The sequence below is a fragment of the Nycticebus coucang genome, chromosome X (assembly GCF_027406575.1).
Source record: "Nycticebus coucang isolate mNycCou1 chromosome X, mNycCou1.pri, whole genome shotgun sequence".
Taxonomy (NCBI): Eukaryota; Metazoa; Chordata; class Mammalia; order Primates; family Lorisidae; genus Nycticebus; species Nycticebus coucang.
Genome location: NC_069804.1, coordinates 185,219,243 through 185,240,936, shown reverse-complemented (window position 1 = coordinate 185,240,936; position 21,694 = coordinate 185,219,243). Strand labels below are relative to the sequence as shown.

Below are 21,694 nucleotides of genomic sequence, written 5' to 3'. Positions count from 1 at the left end.
CACCCTACCCACTGAGCTACGAGTGCCACCTTATTCTTATTAAGATAGCATATCACACCATTACTCCAGGCTAGAGTGCATGGCATCATAGCTCACAGCAACCATAAACTCCTGGGCTCAAGCAATGATCGTCTTGCCTCAGCTTCCCAAGTAGCTGGGACTACAGGTGCCTGCCACTGTTTGTTTGTTTTTTAGTAGAGATGGGGTCTTCCTCTTTCTCAGGCTGGTCTCCAACTCCTAAGCTCAAGCAGTCCACCCACCTCAGCCTCCCAGAGTGCTGGGATTATAGCAAGGTGCTTTTATTCTTCCCTGAATTGCGAGTGATCCTTAAAGGGTAACCCTCAAGCCTTCCTGAAGCACCTGCTAGGGGCCAGACGCTGTGTCAAACTCAGACTCCGCCTTACAACAAGTTCACATCTAGTCTAGAGGCACAGGACAGTGGGTCAAGATACAGGGTGATGAATGTTGGAAAGAAAGAGACACAGGGCTGAAAGGGAGGTGCAGCAAGGGGTGCCTATGAGGCTGCTTTGACCTTGAGGTGACCTAAACTGAGTCATTAATCAAATGTTGACAGCACCAATGAGCATCTTTTGTCTGGAACTTCATCTTTTGGGTAAAAGCATTTCTTCATTAAGATCCCTTCAGGCTCTCCTCATCACTCCATGGCTTCTTAAATAGTACATTGTTTTAATGTACTATTGGACACATACCAAGATACATATAACATGCTTGTTCACATATTGTTACATATACATGTGCAGGGTATATCTTACACATGTGTTACCTGCATTGAGGTATGAAAATAAAAGGAACTCATAGACCACCCTCCTGGACTTTGTATATCACTGGCAGGAACCTGGATCCCCCAAATCCCTTTTGCCTGCCTTCCCTGAGAATTGCCATCCTGAATTTATATCAGATGGCATCCTTCTGCTCATAATCCTCTGCAGCCTGCTTGTTCACCCAGCAGTTGACCTGGGTTCACTCATCCATTGTACTACAGCTTCATGTTCTAGTGTGTGAGCCAACAGCAACAACTGGGTTTATTTATCTTTGGGGGGACGTTGAGGTGGTCCCATTGTTTGTTGTGATGAAAAATGCATCAGATATTGTAGATGGCATCATTGTTCACAAGTAACAGCAAACCTTTTAGCCCATTGCCAGGCAGGAGAGGAACTGGATCAGGAGACCACCATGGCCACTGTGGGAGCCTTTCCATACCGTGAAGAAAATGACGAGAGCCCCCGAATCCCTGTACTGCATACTCCCTGCCCCCTGACCTTTTTTAAAGAAACCTTCTGTCTGAAATATAACCAAAAAAGTGCACAAAACAAAGATGTACAGTGCAATGACTTATCAAAGCAAACAGTCCCACGGCATTACCCAGGTCAAGAACTTGAATGTTGGCACCTGAAAGCCCCTCTCTTTCCCCTCTTCCCAAAGTGACCATGAACTTCATTCTTAATGCTAATCACGTTGGGTTTTATAATAGTTCTACCAGTTAAGCATGCATCCTTAAATTACGATGGTTTTGTTTCATCTTTTTTGGGACTTTATATAAATTAAATTATATTTTACATATAGATTATTTGCTCAACATTGAGAGATTAATTCAAGTTATTTATAGCAATGGTGCTACATAGTATTGAGCCTTTCTACTATTGGCATTTGGGATATTTGAATGGCTTCCTGTTTTGGCTATGAAGTCTGCTCAGTTATGTATATGACTTTTGGTACATATATGTGCAGTTCAGTGGGTATACAGGTGTGGAATTGCTTGATCATAGATTATATGTACTGGGTTGAATAGTTCCCCCCCCAAGTCATGTCCACCTGCAACCTTAGAAGTTTTTTTGTTTTTTTTTTTTGGCCGGGGCTGGGTTTGAACCTGCCACCTCCAGCATATGGGGCCGGCGCCCTACTCACTTGACCATAGGTGCCGCCCCACCTGCAACCTTAGAATGTAAGTATATTTGGAAATAAGGTCTGTGCAGATGTATCAAGTTAAGATGAAGTCATACTGGATAAGGGAGCTCCTGATCCCATGACTAGTATTTTTATAAGAAGAAAAAAAGAGATACAGAGACATATAGCCAAGGAGGAGAACACCACGTGAAGATGGAGGCACTGACTGGAATGACGCCTGTACAAACCAAGGGACACTAAGGATAGCTGGCAACCCCCAAAAGGTGGGGGAGAGGCCTGGGGCTGATTCTCCCTCACAGCCTTCAGAAGAAACCAACCCTGCTGACACCTACATTGATGTTGGACCTGCCCCTGATAACTGTGAAGCAATAAATTTCTGTTTCTCTATACCTCCCAGTTTGCTGTACTTTGTTACTGTAGCCACAGGACACATTGTCAACTACCCCTTCCTGTTTCCCCTTCCTGAAATGCCTTTTTATAGGCCTGAGCCACCAGGCTCAGCCCCTTGTAGTTTTTGTAAATGTTATCTTGTTTTAAATTATGTTTTCTAACTGTTTCTGGTATATAAACATGCAATCAACTTTTGCATATTGATTTTGTAGCTGGGAACCTTTTCTAAACTCTTATTTCCAAATATTTGTAAATTATTTTGGTTTGAGGTTTTAAGTTTTCTATGTAGATGATCTTATCACCAGCAAATAATGACAGTTTTATTTATTTCTCTCTATGATACCTTTGGCTTTTTTTTTTTTTTTTTTGAAGTTCTTGGCCAGGGCTGGATTTGAACCCACCACCTCTGGCATATGGGGCCAGCGCCCTACTCCTTTGAGCCACAGTCACCGCCCTGGCTTTTATTCTTTATCTTACCATTCCAGCACTGTCATTACAGTGTTGGACAGAATGCAGGAGAGTCAGCATCCTTCTTTAACTGTTCTGATTTTGAGGCAAATGCTTCTAAAGCTTCAATATCAAAAATAATATTTACTGGGCAGCGCCCATAGCTCAGTGGGTAGGGCACTGGCCACATACACTGGAACTGGCAGGTTCGAACCCAGCCCGGGCCTGACAAACAATGACAACTACAACCAAAAAATAGCCAGGCATTGTGGTGGGTGCCTGTAGTCCTAGCTACTTGGGAGGCTGAGGCAAGAGAATCGCTTAAGCCCAAGAGTTTGAGGTTGCTGTGAGCTGTGATGCCATATCACTCTACAGGGCGACAGCTTGAGACTCTGTCTCAAAAAAAAATTAATATTTACTGTGGGTATTTTGTACATAATCTCCATCAGATTAAGAAAATTACCTTCTGGCTCCGTGCCTGTAGCTCAGCAGCTAGGGCGCCAGTCACATACACTGGAGCTGGAGGGTTCGAACCCAGCCTGGGCCTGCCAAACAATGACAACTACAAAAAAGTAGCCAGGCATTGTGGCAGGTGCCTGTAGTTCCAGCTACTTGGGAGGCTGAGACAAGAGAATCACTTAAGCCCAAGAGTTAGAGGTTGCTGTGAGCTGTAACGCTACAGCACTCTACCAAGGGCAACATGAGACTCTGTCTCAAGTAAAAAAAAGAAAAAGGGTAGCACCTATGGTTCAAAGGAATAGGGTGCCGGCCCCATATGCCGGAGGTGGCAGGTTCAAACTCAGCCCCAGCCAAAAAAAAAGGAGAAAGTTACCTTCTATTCATATATATATTCATATATTCAGAGTCTCACTCTGTCACCCTGGGTAGAATGCCGTGGTGTCAAAGTTCACAGCAACCTCAAGCTTTTGGACACAAGCAATGCTACACCCTCAGCCTTCTGAGTAGCTGGGACTACAGGCACCTGCCATAACGCCTGGCTAGTTTTTTCTATTTTTAGTAGATGGGGTCTTGCTTTTGCTCAGGCTGGTCTCGAACTCCTGACCTCAAGCCGTCCACCTTCCTGAGCCTCCCAGAGTGTTGGGATTACAGGTGGTAAACCACTGCGCCTGGCCTTGTTGGAAGATTTTTAACTGCTGATTCAATTTCTTCAGTGCCTTTTAGGGTTATTCGGACTTTATATTTTTTCTTTTTGAGTATTTATTTTTTGGTAGATTTTATTTTTCTAGGAATTTGTTCATTTCATTTACACTTTCAAATTTACTGGCATAAAATTGACCATACTCCTCACTTTAACTATTTTAATTTGTAGTTATGTTCTCTTTTCTATTGCTAATATCATTTTGATTTATTTATTTTTTGAGACAGAGTCTTACTTTCTTGCCCCTGGTCTTAGGCTCAAGCTGTTCTATTCAGCCTTTGGAGTAGTTGGAACTACAGGTGCCCACCACAATGCCTGGCTTTTTTTTTTTTTTTAAGAGACAGGGGTCTCCCTCTTACTCAGGCTGGTCTCGAACTCCTGAGATCAAGCGATCCACCTGCCTCTGCCTCCCAGAGTGCTGGGATTACAGGCGTGAGCCACCACGCCCAGCTTTGCTAATATTATTTGTAACATTTTTCCCTGATCAATTTGCCCTACTTTATTTATGATCAATATCATGTAGGCCAGGTACGGTGACTCATGCCTGTAATCCCAACACTCTGGGGAGGCTCAGGCAGGTGGATTGCTTGAGCTCAGGAGATCAAGACCAGCCTGAGCAAGAGCAAGACACCATCTCTACTAAAAATAGAAAAATTAGGTGGGTATTGTGGCAGGCACCTGTAGTTCCAGCTACTTGGGAGTCTGAGGCAAGAGGATCACTTGCACCCAGGAGTTTGAGGTTGCTGTGAGCTATGACTTCACAGCACTCTACCCAGGGTGACAGAGTGAGACTCTGTCTCAGAAAAAAAAGGAAGAAAAAAAGATGAAGATGCTTGTCTGTAACCTAACACAATTCTACTTCTGGAATATATTTTTCCACAGTGGCATGAATAAACTGGTATGTATATATATATATATATATATTTTTTTTTTTTTTTTGAGACAGAGCCTCAAGCTGTCACCCTGGGTAGAGTGCTGTGGCATCACAGCTCACAGCAACCTCCAACTCCAGGGCTCAAGAGATTCTCCTGCCTCTGCCTCCCAAGTAGCTGGGATTACAGGCGTCTGCCACAATGCCCAGCTATTTTTTGGTTGCAGCTGTCATTGTTGTTTGGTGGGCCCGGGCTGGATTCGAACCTGCCAGCTCAGGTGTATGTGGCTGGCGCCTTAGCCGCTTGAGCTACAGGTGCTGAGCCTAAACTGGTATGTTCATAAGAAAGCTACACAGTAGTTAAAATGAAGGTGTTAGGTTGAAACATGAAACTGCTTGTTTCACATGGTTTGACCATGTACTAGAGCTGTATCTATCAACATGCATATCTGAACTTAACTGTAGAGAGAAAAGTTGTCAAATTACAAAGAACTCTTAGAACCCAACAATACGAAAATGAACAACCCAATAAAGAAATGGGACAAAAGATCTGAATATATACCTTGCCATAGAAGATCTCCTGATAAACAAGAAAAGATATTTGGGTGGCACCTGTGGCTCAGTGGGTAGGGCGCTGGCCCCATATACCGAGGGTGGTGGGTTCGAACCCAGCCCCGGCCCAACTGCAACAAAAATAACTGGGTGTTGTGGCAGGTGCCCGTAGTCCCAGCTACTCGGGAGGCAAGAGAATCACTTGAGCTCAAGAGTTTGAGGTTGCTGTGAGCTGTGACGCTATGGCACTCTACAGAGGGTGATAAAGTGAGACTCTGTTCCAAAAAAAAAAAAAAACGTGAAAAGATATTCAACGTATGTCATTAAGAAATTACAAATTAAGGGCGGCACCTGTGGCTCAGTCGGTAAGGCGCCAGCCCCATATACCAAGGGTGGCGGGTTCAAACCCGGCCCTGGCCAAACTGCAACCAAAAAATAGCCGGGTGTTGTGGCAGGCACCTGTAGTCCCAGCTACTCGGGAGGCTAAGGCAAGAGAATCGCTTAAGCCCAGGAGTTGGAGGTTGCTGTGAGCTGTATGAGGCCACGGAACTCTACCGAGGGCCATAAAGTGAGACTCTGTCTCTACAAAAAAAAAAAAAAAAAGAAATTACAAATTAAAACAATGGGGTAACTCCTACACACCTACCTAGGAGAATAGCTAAAACCCAAAACACTAACAATACCAAATGCTGGTGAGGACATGGAGCAACAGGAACTCTCATTCCTTCTTGGTGGGAATGCAAACTTTGGAAGACAATGGTTTCTTTTTTTGAGACAGAGTCTCAAGCTGTTGCCCTCAGTAGAGTGCGGTAGTGTCACAGCTCACAGCAACCTCGAACTCTTGGGCTTAAGCAATTTTCTTGCCTGAGTCTCCCAAGTAGCTGGGACTACAGGTGCCTGCCACTACACCTAGCTATTTTTGTTGTTTTTGTTGCAGTTGTCATTGTTTAGCTGGCCCAAACTGGGTTTGAAACTGCCAGCTACAGTATATGTGGCTGGCACTGTAACCACTGTGCTATAGGCGCCAAGCCAAGACAGTGGTTTCTTAAAAAACTAAACACACTCTCACCATATGATTTAGCAGCCATGCTCTTAGATATTTACCCAGGTGAGTACAAAACTTATATACACCCAAAAACCTGCACATGAATGCTCATAGCATCTTTGTTCATAATTAACAAAATTTGGAAGCAACCAAAATGTCCCTCTGTAGGTTAATGGATAAACAAACTGGTATGTCCAGACAATGGAGTATTATTCATTGCTAAAAAAGAAATATGTTATCAAACCAGGAAAAAACGTGAAGCTTAAATGTGTATTACTAAGTGAAAGAAGCCAATATGAAAAGACTACATATTGTGTGATTCTAGTGATGGGATGTTCTGGAAAGGGCAAAACTATGGAGACAGTAAAAGATTAATAGCTGCCAGGGGGTTGGAGAGAGAAGGGACAAATAGGTGTAGAAATTTTTAGAGCAGTGAAACCATCCTGAATGGTACTATATTGGTAGATACATGGCACTGTGCATTTGTTAAAATCCATAGAATTTACTATACTAAAAATGATCCCTAATGTAGACCATGGACTCCAAGGGACAAGGATGTGTCCATATAGGTCCCTCAGTTATAACAAATGTGTCACTCTAGTGCAGTATGTTGATGGTGGGTGAGGCTCTATGTGTTGTGGGTATTAAGGTATATGGGAATTCTCTATACTTTCCCGTCTTGCTGTGAATCTAAAACTGCTCTAAAAATATAGTCTACATTAAACCAAATTACAGGGCGGTGCCTGGGCTCAAAGTGGGTAGGGCGCCGGCCTCATATACCAAGGGTGTCACGTTCAAACCCGGCCCCGGCCAAACTGCAACAAAAAAATAGCTGGGTGTTGTGGCAGCACCTGTAGTCCCAGCTACTCTGGAGGCTGAGGCAAGAGAACCGCCTGAGCCCAGGAGTTGGAGGTTGCTGTGAAATGTGTGGCGCCACAGTACTCTACTGAGGGCAATAAAATTAGACTCTGTCTCTACAAAAAAAAAAAAAAAAATTACAGAAGCATGTATATGGTACAATATCGCTTATGTAAAATTTAAAAACCTGCAAAACTATACATTTATGGAGACTAGTATATGGCAAAAATACAAGAATGTGAGAAATACATGAGAAAATGAACAGTCTAAAAGGAATGTCACATTTGGACCTATAGTCAACCTGGCCAACAGTCTGCTTTACTTATGTTTAATAACAAGTGTCGGGGCGGCGCCTGTGGCTCAGTGAGTAGGGCGCTGGCCCCATATGCCGAGGGTGGCGGGTTCAAACCCAGCCCCCGCCAAACTGCAACAAAAAAATAGCCAGGCGTTGTGGCGGGCGCCTGTAGTCCCAGCTGCTCGGGAGGCTGAGGCAAGAGAATCGCGTAAGCCCAAGAGTTAGAGGTTGCTGTGAGCCCTGTGACGCCACGGCACTCTACTGAGGGCGGTACAGTGAGACTCTGTCTCTAAAAAAAAAATAAATAACAAGTGTCCCCTCCGCCTACATAGAAGTGTTTTCCTCCCCTTTTGGTCATTTTATTTATTTATTTATTATTATTTTTTTTTTTGTAGAGACAGAGTCTCACTTTATGGCCCTCGGTAGAGTGCTGTGGCCTCACACAGCTCACAGCAACCTCCAACTCCTGGGCTTAAGCGATTCTCTTGCCTCAGCCTCCCGAGTAGCTGGGACAATATAGGCGCCCGCCACAACGCCCGGCTATTTTTTGGTTGCAGTTTGGCTGGGGCTGGGTTTGAACTCGCCACCCTCGGTATATGGGGCCAGCGCCTTACCAACTGAGCCACAGGCGCTGCCCATTTGTTTATTTATTATTATTTTTTATAGAGGGTCTCACTTTGTCACCCTTGGTAAAGTGCCATGGCATCACACAGCTCACACAACCTCCAACTCCTGGGCTTAGGCGATTTTCTTGCCTCAGCCTCCAGAGTAGCTGGGACTACAGGCGCCCGCCACAACACCCAGCTATTTTTTTTGTTGCAGTTTGGCCGGGCTGGGTTTGAACCCGCCACCCTCGGTATATGGGGCCTGTGCCCTACCCACTGAGCTGTAGGCACCGCCCGGACATTTTTTTTAAAAAACTGATTTTGAGGGCGGCGCCCGCCCCATATGCCGGAGGTGGTGGGTTGAAACCCAGCCCTGGCCAAAAAACTGGGGGGAGAAAAAAAACCTGATTTTGAAATAGATACAGTTACAGTCCTGGTTGCCTGAGTTTTCTCTTGTTGCTGGCTCATTTTTCTTTCCAGATGTCTATTACAGTATTTTTAATATTGTACCTGACCTTGTCTTTATCATAAGTACCCCAGGGTTCCAACCTGTCCATGTTTTTTCTGAGTACAGTGAGACATTTCTTGGTATGTTTGGTGGTCTTTGTGAGGTCTTTCTGGTTGATACTGATCTATGGACAGAGGCCCTAAAGTGAGCATGCATTTCTTTTTCTTTTTTTGCAGTTTCTGGCTGGGACTGGGTTGAACCCGCCACCTCCGGCATGTGGGGCCGCGCCCTACTCCTTTGAGCCACAGGCGCCACCCGAGCATGCATTTCTTTAGAGAGGATTTGCTTTTGTTTCTGGGAGTCCAGGAACCTCACCAACCTGGATCTATCTTTGCTCTCAGCTAGGATCCCCAGCTCAGTGTGGGTGTCCCCCTTCCCACCTCCTGATCAAGCACACACTGCTCATAGTTGGCCACTCACTTGGCTCTTCAGAGCTCCCCTCCCTCCTGTCAACCAGCCCCTAATAAGATCAAATTGATTTTTCATATTCAGGGCACTCCGAAGTGTGAGTTAGCTAGCCTCACTCTGCTTCTTCTGTAAAATAGGGAGATTAATCATTATAGGGATTACAGACAGTAAGTGAAACCTTAAGTAACTAGTGCAGAATGACAGCTCAATTTCTGTCTGCTCCTTGTGCCAGGGCACTAAGGGTCCAACCTTCCTGTCCAGTGCGCCACCTTCCATTTCCACACTTACAGAGAGGCCAGAGGTACAACAGACAGCACAAGGGCTTTATTTTCTTTATAAAACATGAAAACCCAGGCCCCAGGATGGGGGGGTAATTCTGGGGGTGGAAGGGAAGGAGGAGTCAGTGGCCCCAGCATGGGAGCAAGGGGCTAGATCTCAGCCTCCTGCTGCAGGCTCCTTTTGGCTAGGCTTGGCTCCTGGGAAAAGGTTGTTCTTGCCTGCAGCCCACCTGACACAGGCCCTGCAGGGGGCTAAAGCTCAGGTGAAAGGAAGATGTGGCCTGTGGCCATCCCTGAGGAGGTAGTGAGCAGTTCCTGGTTCCACAAAGGCAAGGCTGGGTGGGAGCCTGACTGAGGGGCCTCATGGTTCCCTCTCACAGCTCCAGCCAGGCCACCCACTTCACCACCCCACTACTTGCTCACCTGCCTGCCATGCTTCTGCCTGATGCTAGCCCCTGGGAGACATCTGAACGCAAGAAGGAAGGAGGCCCCTGCCTAAGCTTCTTCCTCCCTTCCTGGCCAAGTGGAAGGAGCAGCTAAGGCCATTCCTTTAACTGAAGAACCACAGAGGAGCTAGGAGAGGGCACCCAGTAAGGGTTATGAACAAACCTCTAAAAACTGTATGTGAACTAAAAGAATCAGTCCACCCCCAGCCCAGCTCTGTGCAGGGCAAGAATCCAAAAGGCAGCAATGAGAGCAAACCTGGCCTGGGTCTGGGCCCGCACCTCTTCCCCAGGACAGGCTTGCACTGGGGCTGAAAGGAGGCTGCCTGGCAGGCCTATCTCCCGGGCTGCAGGTGGTTGTGGAGCTGCTCCGCCTGCATCTTCAGGTGCTGGAATTCCTCCTGGATAAAGTCAGTCAGGGCCTTGCGCATCTCCACCTGAGGGAAAGGACCAGGGCTGGCATGCACCGCTCAGAGCAGAGAGACATGAGAGGAAACTGGCAGCCCATGGCAGGGGCCAAGTGGGAGGAAACTCACCGCTGACTTGTTCTCTGCCCGGAGCCGCTCAAGCACAGGGAGGGCACTGAAGGGCTTCCCGATCAGCACAGTGATCTTCTGTGGGGAGGCCAGCCACCAAGAGTGACAAGGACCAGGGGGAATGCCCACAGCCTTGAAGTGCTGTGTGCTCCCTCAGGGCCACTCTCACTCTTTAAAACAAGGAAGTGGGGCTCAGTGGTATCTAAGGGCCATCCTAGCCCTGGAATCTGTACTGCAGATGACTTGTTCTGTCACGACTCTAGAGCCTGACCCTGACCAAGCCTGATTTCCTCTGCTCTCATTTTAAGAGCCTCATATAACAGGAATTCCCTGTATATTTCCCACTCAGTCCCCCTGCTGTAGCTTCAAGCTCAGATCCTCCTGCATCTGGCCTCTATAGTGCTGAGTGGCAGATACAGGGCAGATGGCAGGCAGATACAGCTGCTACCCACCTGTCCAAAGCGGGGGAAGTAGGGTGGACTGTTAGGAAGGACATCATTCATTCCTGCAGCACAGTGGACAGAAAGCCAGATGTGGAGTGGAGCATGGCAGCCTGGGACCAGACTCCCAGGCTCCCCACCCCACATGCCCTCTGCCACAGGGCGGAAAACAGCCCCCCAACACCATCTAGGGAGGCTACTCTCCTTGTCCCCATGCTCACCAACATGCCACAGTGGCAGGATGATGGGGTTGAGATGACACTCAGCAATCAGGCGCCCGATACCTGGCCAGGGTAAAGGCAGAAACACTGACACAACCTAGGCCCTAGGCCAAGCCTCTGTGCCAGCCTATAGCCAGTACCACCCCTGATGTCCCCCAGTTAAAACCAGCTCCCCTGGGCTAGCTCTTTGTCTCAGTACCTGTCCCCTCCCTGCGACTACAATGCACCCATCTGCCACAGTCCAACCTAGCCCAGAGTGGGCAGGAGCCAGGGTCCCACAGGACTACCTTTGGGCTGGGAGGATGGCCATGCTCAGGGGCCAGGAGCCCTTACCCCACTTGAAGCGCAGGAACTCAGAGCTCATGTTCACTTTCCCTGGTAAGAGAGCACACAGGTGAGGCCAAGCGGCCCATCCTGCTCACACTTGGGGGGCTTGACCCAGACAGCCCCGCTGACCTTCTGGGAAGATGTGCACCCAGTCCCCATGGTTGAGCTTCTCCAAAATGAAGTCCATCCCCTTCTGGTAGACGCCATCTCCTGAAGACAAAAGGCCTCTCCCTATCAGTCCCCATTTGGGGATGGGGGTGTCAGCCTGCCCCAGTACTCTCCAAACTTCAATGAAACAGGCCCTTGTCCCCAAGGATACAGGCATAGAGGAAGGAAGCAGCAGCTCAGGGACCTCCTCATGCCCCACTGTCCCATCCACACAGACACCCTCCTGCTTAGCCCCTGGGCACACTGGGCTTCCTTCCTTCCTTCAACAATATCCCACAAACCTCAAGACATCTCCCACTGAGATTCTGAATTTGGCAATTTCTCCAGCTACTTATAACCCCTCTTTCAGGGCGGCGCCTGTGGCTCAGCGAGTAGGGCGCCGGCCCCACATGCCGAGGGTGGCGGGTTCAAACCCAGCCCCGGTCAAACGGCAACAACAAAAAAAAATAGCCGGGCGTTGTGGCGGGCGCCTGTAGTCCCAGCTACTAGGGAGGCTGAGGCAAGAGAATCGCGGAAGCCCAGGAGTTAGAGGTTGCTGTGAGCCGTGTGACGCCACGGCACTCTACCCGAGGGCGGTACAGTGAGACTCTGTCTCTACAAAAAAAAAAAAAAAAATTTAAAACCCCTCTTTCAGTAGCTCACCTGATAAGACGCTTCAGCCGCACATACCTGTATACCCTTGAAAGTCCCCAAGTCAGTTTGCTGCCCACCTTCCCTCCCCCAGCCTGGCCCCAGCTGCCAGTCACCACTCTAAGAGCCTCCCTTTCCCCTTGGATGTGACACTCCAGGGTGATGTTACCATGTGACACCCCTGGCCCAGAAGGCACTGCTAAAGCAAACTCAGCTCAGCCCCACAATAGCCTTTTCCTGGGGTATCAGCCAGTTTCCACAGCCACTCCTCACAGGGCACCTGTCTGAGGCCTCAACCTCCACCCATTCTTCCTTCCTCCTGGGCCCTTCTTCTCAAGGACCCCCTGAAAACTAGAACTTCCCTTAGAGAGGCCTCTTGGGAAATTTGGAAAACATTCAATTGAACACACAGTTTTATCAAGAGCTTGGGAAAAACTCAACCTTGCTAGACTGAAAAAAGTGGAGTCAAGCTTCCTCCAATTCTAGCAGCCTCCCACTTAGGAAACAGCCTGAAACCATGATACTGGACCCAAGAGAAAGAAATGCAGACCTGGACCTAGGTGGCCCAGCAGTCAGCAACACAGATGCAAATGCTGGATGCTGTGTGCTGGCTCGCATCTTGGTGTCGCTTGGGGACAGAAAGTACCCTGTAAGAATCTTTTTTTTTTTTTTTTGGTAGTTTTGGCCGGGGCCGGGCTTGAACCCGCCACTCCCAGTATATGGGGCCAGTGCCCTACTCCTTGAGCCACAGGCACCACCCACCCTGTAAGAATCTTATCAACCTTGAGAATGGAAAGTAACCATATGGTGGACAAAAGCAAGAAAGAGGGCTTGGCGCCTGTGGCTCAAGCGGCTAAGGCACCAGCCACATACACCTGAGCTAGGGGGTTCGAATCCAGCCCAGGCCCGCCAAACAACGACAGCTGCAACCAAAAAATAGCCGGGCATTGTGGCGGGCGCCTGTAGTCCCAGCTACTTGGGAGGTGGAGGCAGGAGAATTGCTTGAGCCCAGGAGTTGGAGGTTGCTGTGAGCTGTGATGCCATAGCACTCTACCCCGGGCGACAGCTTGAGGCTCTGTCTCAAAAAAAAGCAAGAAAGAGGAAGAGGGGAGGCTGAAGAAATTGGAGTACAGTAAATATCCTCATCAGGTGGGGAGTAAAGAAGTCCTGCTAGAGGAAAAAGAGATAAACATCAGGAATACCTCTGCCAAGTGTACTAAGAAATGAACTTTTAACTTGTTCTCCATGAGGCTGATTGTTTGGAAGGTGGCAGGTGGGGATCCAGGAGCCTCAACCCAACCCAAATAGGAATCTGACCCAGCAGCTCATTCAGGGACTAGAGGTGGGGAGCAATTGATTACCCACTTAGGTCAAAGTAAGAGCAATGGGATTGGGCAGCGCCTGTGGCTAAGCGGGCAGGGCACCAGCCCCATATGCTGAGGGTGGTGGGTTCAAACCCAGCCCCGGCCAAACTGCAACAAAAAAACAGCCAGGCGTTGTGGCGGGCACCTGTGGTCCCAGCTACTTGGGAGGCTGAGTCAGGAGAATCGCCTAGGCCCAAGGATTTGGAGGTTGCTGTGAGCTGTGTGATGCCATGGCACTCTACCGAGGGCGATAAGGTAAGACTCTGTCTCTACAAAAAAAAAAAAAGAGCAATGGGATTGCAGTACGTAGGAGGGGATGGTCTTCATAGGTACTGGTCCCTCTCTATGAAAGCCCACTGGCGTACCTATCCATTTAGCTTGAAATTGGAAATAAAAATAATTTTGGCTTGGCGCCCATAGCACAATGGTTAAGGCACCAGCCACATACACCTGAAGGTGACAGGTTCAAACCCAGCCCGGGCCAGCTAACCAACAATGACAACTGCAACAAAAAAATAACCGGGGGTTGTGGCGGGTGCCTATAGTTCCAGCTACTTGGGAGGCTGAGGCAAGAGAATCGCTTGAGCCCAAGAGTTTGAGGTTGCTGTGAGCTATGACGCCACAGCACTCTACCGAGGGTGACATAATGAGACTCTGTCTCAAACAAACAAAAAAACAAAAAAAAAAACTAATTTTCCTTTTGCCCCCTGGGTGAGGGACTCTTCTACAAATGGAACTTTACCCTGGAAGTGAGAATAATGTAACCTAAATATTGTACCTTCATATTAATTTGAAGAAAGTTAAAAAAAAAATAAAATAAAATAAAAAGAACTCAGTAAACTGGTGCCCATGGCTCAGTGGGTGGGGCATCAGCCACATGCACTGAAGCTGGCAGGTTCGAACCTGGCCTGGGCCAGCTAAAACAACAATGACAACTGCAACAACAACAAAAATAGCTGGGTGCTGGGTGGTGCCTGTGGCTCAAGGAGTAGGGCACCGGCCCCATGTACTGGGGGTGGTGGGTTTAAGCCCAGCCCTGGCCAAATCTGCAAAAAAATAAAATAAAATAAATAAAAATCTCTATTCAAGAGTACCAGTCTAGCTGAGTACCTTTAAAAAAAAAAAAATAGCTGGGTGCTGTGGCAGGCACCTATAGTCCCAGCTACTTGGGAGGCTGAGGCAAAAAGAATCACTTAGGCCCAAAAGTCTCAGGTTGCTGTGATCTACATCACAGCACTCTACCTAAGGCAACAGCTTGAGACTGTCTTAAAAAAAAAAAAAGGGCAGTGCCTGTGGTTCAGTGGGTAGGGTGTCGGGTTCAAACACAGCCCCGGCCAAATTGCAACAAAAAAATAGTTGTGGCGAGTGCCTGTAGTTCCAGCTACTCGGGAGGCTGAGGCAAGAGAATCACCTAAGCCCAGAAGTTGGAGGTTGCTGTGACCATGGCACTCTACCGAGGGTGATAAAGTGAGACTATGTCTCTACAAAAAAAAAAAAAAAAAAAAAGAACTCAGTAAAAAAGCAAAAGAAAAAAATAATACTCTTTTGGAGCAATACTTCTTAATTTTTAGTTTTTTTTTGAGACAGTCTATGTCGCCCTGAGTGCTGTGACATCACAGCTCACAGCAACCTCAAACTCTTGGGCTTAAGTGATTTTCTTACCTCAGCCTCCCAAGTAGCTGGGACTACAGGCGCCCTCCACAACGCCTGGCTATTTTTTAGTTGTAGTTGTCATTGTCGTTTGGTAGGCCCAGGCTGGGTTGGAACCCGCCAGCTCAGGGTGTATGTGACTGGCGCCCTAGCCAATAAGCTACAAGGGGCTGAGCCTTTTTTTTTTTTTTTTGAGACAGAGTCTTATTATGTCGCTCTCGGTAGAGTACTATAGCATCACAGCTCACAGCAACCTCAAACTCTTGGGCTTAAGTGATTCTCTTGCCTCAGCCTCCCAAATAGCTGGGACTACAGGTGCCCACTACAATGCCCAGCTATTTTTTTGTTGCAGTTGTCTTTGTTGTTTAGCAGGCCCAAGCCAGGCTCGAACCCACCAGCCTTGGTGCATTTGCTTGGCGTCCTAACCACTAAGACTTGGGTGCCAAGCCTAAACTTTTAGCTTCTGCAGACGCTATTGCTACTCACTTGTGTAAAATCAGTACTTAAGTATCATATTACAAAGTCTATGTTTGGGGAAAAGGAAATTTTTAGAACTCAGAAGCTAAGTATATCAAATATGTTCTTTGCTTTAATCACATGTTATTATTAGATCTTTGCTACATGTCAAATGGGCTTGATAAATAACTTGTCCCCCTACTTTCTCTCAACAAAGGTGCTTGGGAATTCTTTTTTTTTTTTTTTTTTTTGAGACAGAGCCTCAGGCTGTCGCCCTGGGTAGAGTGTCATGGCATCACAGCTCAAAGCAACCTCCAACTCCTGGGCTCAAGTGATTCTCCTGCCTCCACCTCCCAAGTAGCTGGGACTATGGGTGCCCACCACAACGCCTGGCTATTTTTTTTTTTTGGTTGCAGCCATCATTGTTTGGCTGGCCGGGCTGGATTCAAACCCGCCAGCTCAGGTGTATGTGGCTGGTGCCTTAGCTGCTTGAGCCACAGGTGCAGAGCCTTTTTGTTTGTTTGTTTGTTTGTTTTGAGACCGAGTCTCAAGCTGTCGCTTTGGGTAGAGTGCCATGGTGTCATAGCTCACAGCAACCTCAAACTTGGGCTCGAGTGATCCTCTTGCCTCGCTTTTTCTATTTTTAGTAGAGATAGGGTCTCGCTTTTGCTTAGGCTGGTCTCGAACTCATGAGCTCAAGCAATCCACCTACCTCGGCCTGCCAGAGTCACTTTCTGTTTTTAATTGTACAATAAAACCTAGATGCAGATGAAAAAGAATTAAAAAAAAATGGACATGGAAGGCCTCTTTCTGAGGTTGCAGAGGAAGAAGTGAGACTTGGGGACAGGGAATGAATTAGCAGAGGCCCCACCTTTCAGAGCAAGTTGCAATAAATGACACCATGTTCACTGCCCAAGACATTGTGGCTTCTGATTATTCTCCTACAGAGACAGAAGTAGCCTCCAAAAGCAGCCAAAAGAGAAACCATTCCAAAGGGTTGTTTCTAGGAAGTGGGACTGGAGATGTGAAGGGATGGGCACTGCAGTTTTCTATTAAAAGCTCTTTTGATTCAACCTGAGAAATCCAATATAAATAAATAAATAAATAAATACAGAGTGGGCACAGTGGTTCACGACTATAATCCCAGCACTCTGGCAGGCGCAGGTGGGTGGGTTGCTTGAGCTCAGGAGTTTGAGACCAGCCTGAGCAACAGCGAAACCCCGTCTCTACTAAAAATAGAAAAATTAGCTGGGTGTTGTGGTGGGCACCTGTAGTTCCAGCTACTCAGGAGGCTGAGACAAGAGCACTGCTTGAACCTAGGAGTTTGAGGTTGCCGTGAACTATGATGCCATCATGCTATACCCAGTGCAGAGTAAGACTCTGTCTCAAAAAAAAAAAAAAATTAATACATATCCTTTTGTTATTTGTGTGTTACTTTATGGGGTTTTATCATGTTTTACTTAGACCAACTAGAAATAATAAACTTTCCCTTGACCTCTAATATGCTTTGGTTACTCCCTCCTATGTCACAACTGAACCTCTGAGAAGAGTGTCCTCCCTGCTTTTACTACTCTCCCACCCACTGCAGTGCCACCAACCCTCTCAGAACACAGCAGGCTGGCTCCTGTGGCTGTCACTCCATGAAAATGGCTTCTCCAGGGTCACCTGTAGCTCCCATGGTCCCAAAGGCACCTGGTTTGCTTCTTTCCTCTCTGCCCATCGTTCCCTAATGCCTTCGTCACTTCTCTTCCTATGTGCTTCCAGGAGCCATCCTGGGCCAATCCTCACTCTCTGTTCACTGCCATCTCACCTCTGAGTTTGACTTTGATATTGTGGTCGAATCCCTAATATCTTTATTCCTGATCATTCTTCTGAGTTCCAGAACTGCATATCCCACTGCCTCTGGGACTGTTCCCCTTGCACAAGTGACAGGCTCCTTAGGCTTGTCAGATGCAGCACATGCATAATGGGACTCACTCTCTCCCCTCCCAGCCCCCATGCTGTGGGTCCCTTACCCCACCCTCCTGGAGGCTCAGGCCAAACACCTGGTGTCAGCTTTGAGTTCTCTTTTCCTTACCCTGTCCCACCTCTAACCTATGTACTAGTCCTACTAACTCTGCCTGCAACGCACATCCCAAAGTAGTCCTTCTCTAGCCCTCCACAGTGACCCCTGGAAGCCCAGCCACAGTCATCTGCTGCCAGAACTACTGTGACAGCCCTGAACCAGGGTCCCTGCCTCCATCCAACCCTGCTCCCATTACAGCAGCCATGCTGCAGCCAGGATGCTTTCTTTGAATCACAGATGCAGGCATGCTATCACTCTAATAAGATATCAGAGCCCAAAATTCTTTTTTTTTTTCTTTTGAGACAGTCTCACTATGTCACCCTCGGTAGAGTGGCGTCACAGCTCACAGCAACCTCAAACTCTTGGGCTTAAGCAATTGCGATTCTCTTGCCTTGGCCTCCCAAGTAGCTGGGACTACAACACCCAGCTATTTTTTTGTTGTTGTTGCAGTAGTCACTGTTGTTTAGGTGGCCCAGTCCAGGTTCGAACCTGCCAGCCTCCATGTATGCGGCCAGCACCCTACTCACTGAGCTACGGGCACCACCACCACCAGAGCCCAAAATTCTTAACAGAACTGTTCCAGAACTTTCACATTCTGTCCACAACCTACATTTCCTACCTTTCTGTCTTATCTCTCCAGCACCTGAAATGTGCTTGCCCATGTTTAGAACACCCTTCCCCACAATCTCTGCTTGGGAAACTTCTGCTAACCCAGAGGAAAGAGCAATCTAGATTCAAAGCCTGGCTTTAGGGCCAGGCACAGTGGCTCACACCTGTGATCCTACCCTGTTTCCCCAAAAATAAGACATCCTTCGAGAATAAGACCTACTTACAGGAACGATAAGACGTCCCCTGAAAATAAGACGTAGCGCATCTTTGGGAGCACACCTTAAAATAAGACACTGTCTTATTTTCAGTGAAATGGGGTAGCACTTGAGAGGCCAAGGCAGGTGGATTGCCTAAGTTCACAGGTTTGAGACCAGCCTGAGCCAGAGCAAGACCTCATCTTTAAAGTAGCCAGGCATCATGACAGGTGCCTGTAGTCCCAGCTACCTAAGAGGGTGAGGCAAGAGAATCACGTAAGCCAGGAGTTTGAGGTTGCTATGAGCTATGACACCATGGCATTCTACCAAGGGTAACAAAGTGAGACTATGTCTCAAAAAAAAAACAAAGCCTGGCTTTACCATCTCCCAACCCATGACCTTGGGCCAGCAGCTTAATCCCTCTAAGTTCCCCATTTGGAGAATGAGGATCAAAATGGGCCCTGCCTCTAATGTTCATCCCATAAGTCTATTCTCCCAGAAGCAAAACTCTCTGGCCTCCCAGTACATGCCACCACCATCACATACTGAAGACAATACACAGCCATCACTGAGTCTCACAGTGACCTCCTAAAAGAAGGGGCTGTGAATAATGACTCCTCGAATTCCAGTGCCAGGGCTCCAGCTCCACATGGTCTCTGGGCAGATGCAGAGATTAAGGGCTCTCCAAGAAGCCTTCCCTCCTCCAGCAGCCTCTGCCCCCTCGCTGCCACATGATAGAACTGGGCCTCACACTGGCTCCTGGGCGACCTATCCCCCATAGATCCTTCCAAGACAGAGGGCCTGGCCACCAGCCTCCCTGACCTAAAAGCACCTCTATGCACCCCCTGGTGGAGCAGCTCACCTCGGCACACGGGCACACACTTGCCCAAGCTGAAGAAGTGGGAGTGCAACTCCTTGGTGAAGCAGATGTCTGCAGCCGCAGGGGTCCTGGAGCAGGGACAGATATAGTCACTCCTGCCTCTTCTCTAGCCTGCTGCCCTGCCTCACCCCCAGCATGAGACTTGACATTATTGGCACGCAGAGGGAAGCACAGGAGGGCCTATAAGGGCCCCACCCCATGCTCTGCCTGGACTGCTGGACACCATCTCCTGGGCACAGCAGGAGGGCAAATCTGGGCAGACACAGGTGGGGACTGCTGAGCCCACTGTGAGGGGCCCATTCCTCCTCACCAACGCATCAACTTCAGGTTCCAGATGTGGCGGAGTTTCAGGATCCCTAAAGGAGAAGAAAGGCTTTGTGCCCCGAATTCTCTTGTCCCCAAGAGACAATCCCATTTCAGAAAATGAGGGACAAGGGTAGCAACCCTACCATTTCCCTGCAGTCCAAAGTGGCACTGTTAAGACTTTTTTTTTTTTTTTTTGTAGAGACAGAGTCTCACTTTATGGCCCTCGGTAGAGTGCCGTGGCCTCACACAGCTCACAGCAACCTCCAACTCCTGGGCTTAAGCGATTCCCTTGCCTCAGCCTCCTGAGTAGCTGGGACTACAGGCGCCCGCCACAATGCCCGGCTATTTTTTGGTTGCAGTTTGGCTGGGGCTGGGTTTGAACCCTCCACCCTCGGTATATGGGGCCGGCACCTTACCGACTGAGCCACAGGCACCGCCCGGCACTGTTAAAACCTTTGGACCCCCATTTTCTCCCTGGTTCCTCTCTCTCCACCACCCTCTATGTCTTACCAATCACTGCATCTGGTCTACCTATATCTCCAATGTATTTTGACAATGCCCACTCTTCAACACTGCCACCACCCTAATCCAGGCTTTTGGACAGCTTCAAGAAATTCTTCCTGGCCTCCCGGATTCATCTGTGGCATCCTACAGGCCATTCTCCACCCAGTAGCCACAGTGGGCTTTGAAGGGCTCCAGTGTGGCCAGTTGGCTTCCCATGAGCTCTAGGACAGCCTAACCCCTACTTTCAGATGTGGAGGTCCCAGGCGCCCCTCCACTCAGCCACCTGGTTACTGGAGCCAAGCAACTTCCTGTGAAGTCAGCACAGCAGGAACTTCTAGGTGTAGCAACCAAGCTCCTACATGGGGATCGTTGAATGCTACAAGCCTAGTTGGTGGCAAACCTGGAACGAGGACACAGGTCTTCCAGCCCCTGGCCCAGAGATTCCTCAATGGTATACCCTGTCGTCCCCAACTTCTTTCCAAGACTCTGTGAGACCTTCAACAACTTAGAAAACAAATATTTCCACAGGTCTGATATCAGAGTAAAAAGCTGTCAGACCTTACCACGGGGACATTTCCTCATTCCTTCTAAATTTCTCAGGCCCTCTCCAAATCATGGTCCCTGAGGCAAGGTATCAGAAACAAGAGTCCCAGGGCTACACACAGAGCCCTCTGAGAAGCCAACTTGTCCTGCTTGCTCAGCTACCTCCAAGAGTTGTCCCCCTTTCCTCCTCATGCCCGAAACACTGGCCTAGGTACCCCAGAGATGAGGGTCGTCCATGCAGGACTGGTGATTGGAAACGGTGATGAGGGGAGTGGCAGGGCCTCGGTTCTCGATCAGCTCGTACAGCACCTCCTTGTTGTGGACAGTGAGGTGGTTCATGTACTCTGTGGGGAGACAGGGACGGAGGGATCTCAGCCTCCTTTCTCCCCACCGGGCCCAGGGGTCACCCCGCCAGGCTAGCCCCTGCCAGCGCCCCCAACCCCAAGCTCCAACTCAGGACGGGCGTGAGGATCCGTGACAGATGCTGCCTCGGCCTCGGGCCCACTCACTGGTCCAGAAGCAGCTGTAGGTGCCCACCAGGCCCATGACGACGCTGCTGGCCAGGGTCCAGGTGAGCGGCGGCACCGTGGGGAACGGCCATTTCACGTTCAGGGGCATCTCCCCCAACAACCGCCGGCGGCGACCCGAGGCTTCCCTCGCCACCAGGCAGCCTGTGGGGCCACTCTAGATCCGTGTCCTCAACCGCCCAGAAGGGTCTCTGCCAGGCCCGCGCACAGATAGGCGCCGAGGCACGTCGCGACACGGGACTCGACTAAGGTCACCTCGAGGGTTAGTCCAGGGGAGCGCTCGGCCCTACTCTCTCGACACAAGGAGCCGCTACCGGGGTCAGAAGCCGGGGTCGCAGCGAGCAGGAGAATAGTCACCGAAAGCCGGCGGGGCCAGCCGCCGGCCCCGCGCACTGCCGGAAAGCGAGCGCGCGAAGGCACCTGGCTCCCCACCGTCTGTCGCAAAACGTACCCGCGCTGCTTGACGGCAGAGGGGGCGACTCCGAAGGC

At 48.9% G+C, this 21,694-nt stretch overlaps 1 protein-coding gene across 5 annotated transcripts; it reads right to left on the bottom strand.

Moving 5' to 3' along the window:
• Window positions 1-9,372: 9,372 nt before the first annotated feature.
• On the bottom strand, window positions 9,373-21,694 carry TAFAZZIN (tafazzin, phospholipid-lysophospholipid transacylase). Of its 5 annotated transcripts, XM_053580661.1 has the most exons (12): window positions 21,188-21,694; window positions 20,894-21,022; window positions 19,636-19,681; window positions 19,308-19,393; window positions 19,031-19,033; window positions 18,262-18,348; window positions 11,439-11,519; window positions 11,316-11,357; window positions 10,983-11,045; window positions 10,774-10,826; window positions 10,322-10,399; window positions 9,373-10,222 (listed from the first exon to the last, which is right to left on the bottom strand). In XM_053580661.1, the coding sequence occupies exons 1-12, from the start codon at window positions 21,294-21,296 to the stop codon at window positions 10,121-10,123; spliced, it is 879 nt and encodes a 292-aa protein (XP_053436636.1). In that variant the 5' UTR covers window positions 21,297-21,694; the 3' UTR covers window positions 9,373-10,120. The 5 variants fall into 5 exon arrangements, 4 of the variants coding, with proteins under 4 accessions (XP_053436636.1, XP_053436633.1, XP_053436635.1 ...); XR_008377679.1 differs by lacking the exons at window positions 18,262-18,348; window positions 19,031-19,033 and having other exon boundaries at window positions 9,373-9,915; window positions 10,045-10,222; window positions 20,841-21,022; window positions 21,188-21,689; XM_053580658.1 differs by lacking the exons at window positions 18,262-18,348; window positions 19,031-19,033 and having other exon boundaries at window positions 20,841-21,022; window positions 21,188-21,688.

What these genes read in the sequence shown, in the direction of transcription:
- TAFAZZIN (XM_053580661.1), bottom strand. Translation starts at nt 21,296, where the DNA reads ATGCCCCTGAACGTGAAATGGCCGTTCCCCACGGTGCCGCCGCTCACC. An exon ending in GTTCCTGCGCTTCAAGTGGG is followed by an intron (nt 11,046 to 11,315) that starts GTAAGGGCTCCT and finishes TACCCTGGCCAG; the next exon opens with GTATCGGGCGCCTGATTGCT. An exon ending in ACTTCCCCCGCTTTGGACAG is followed by an intron (nt 10,400 to 10,773) that starts GTGGGTAGCAGC and finishes GCCTCCCCACAG; the next exon opens with AAGATCACTGTGCTGATCGG.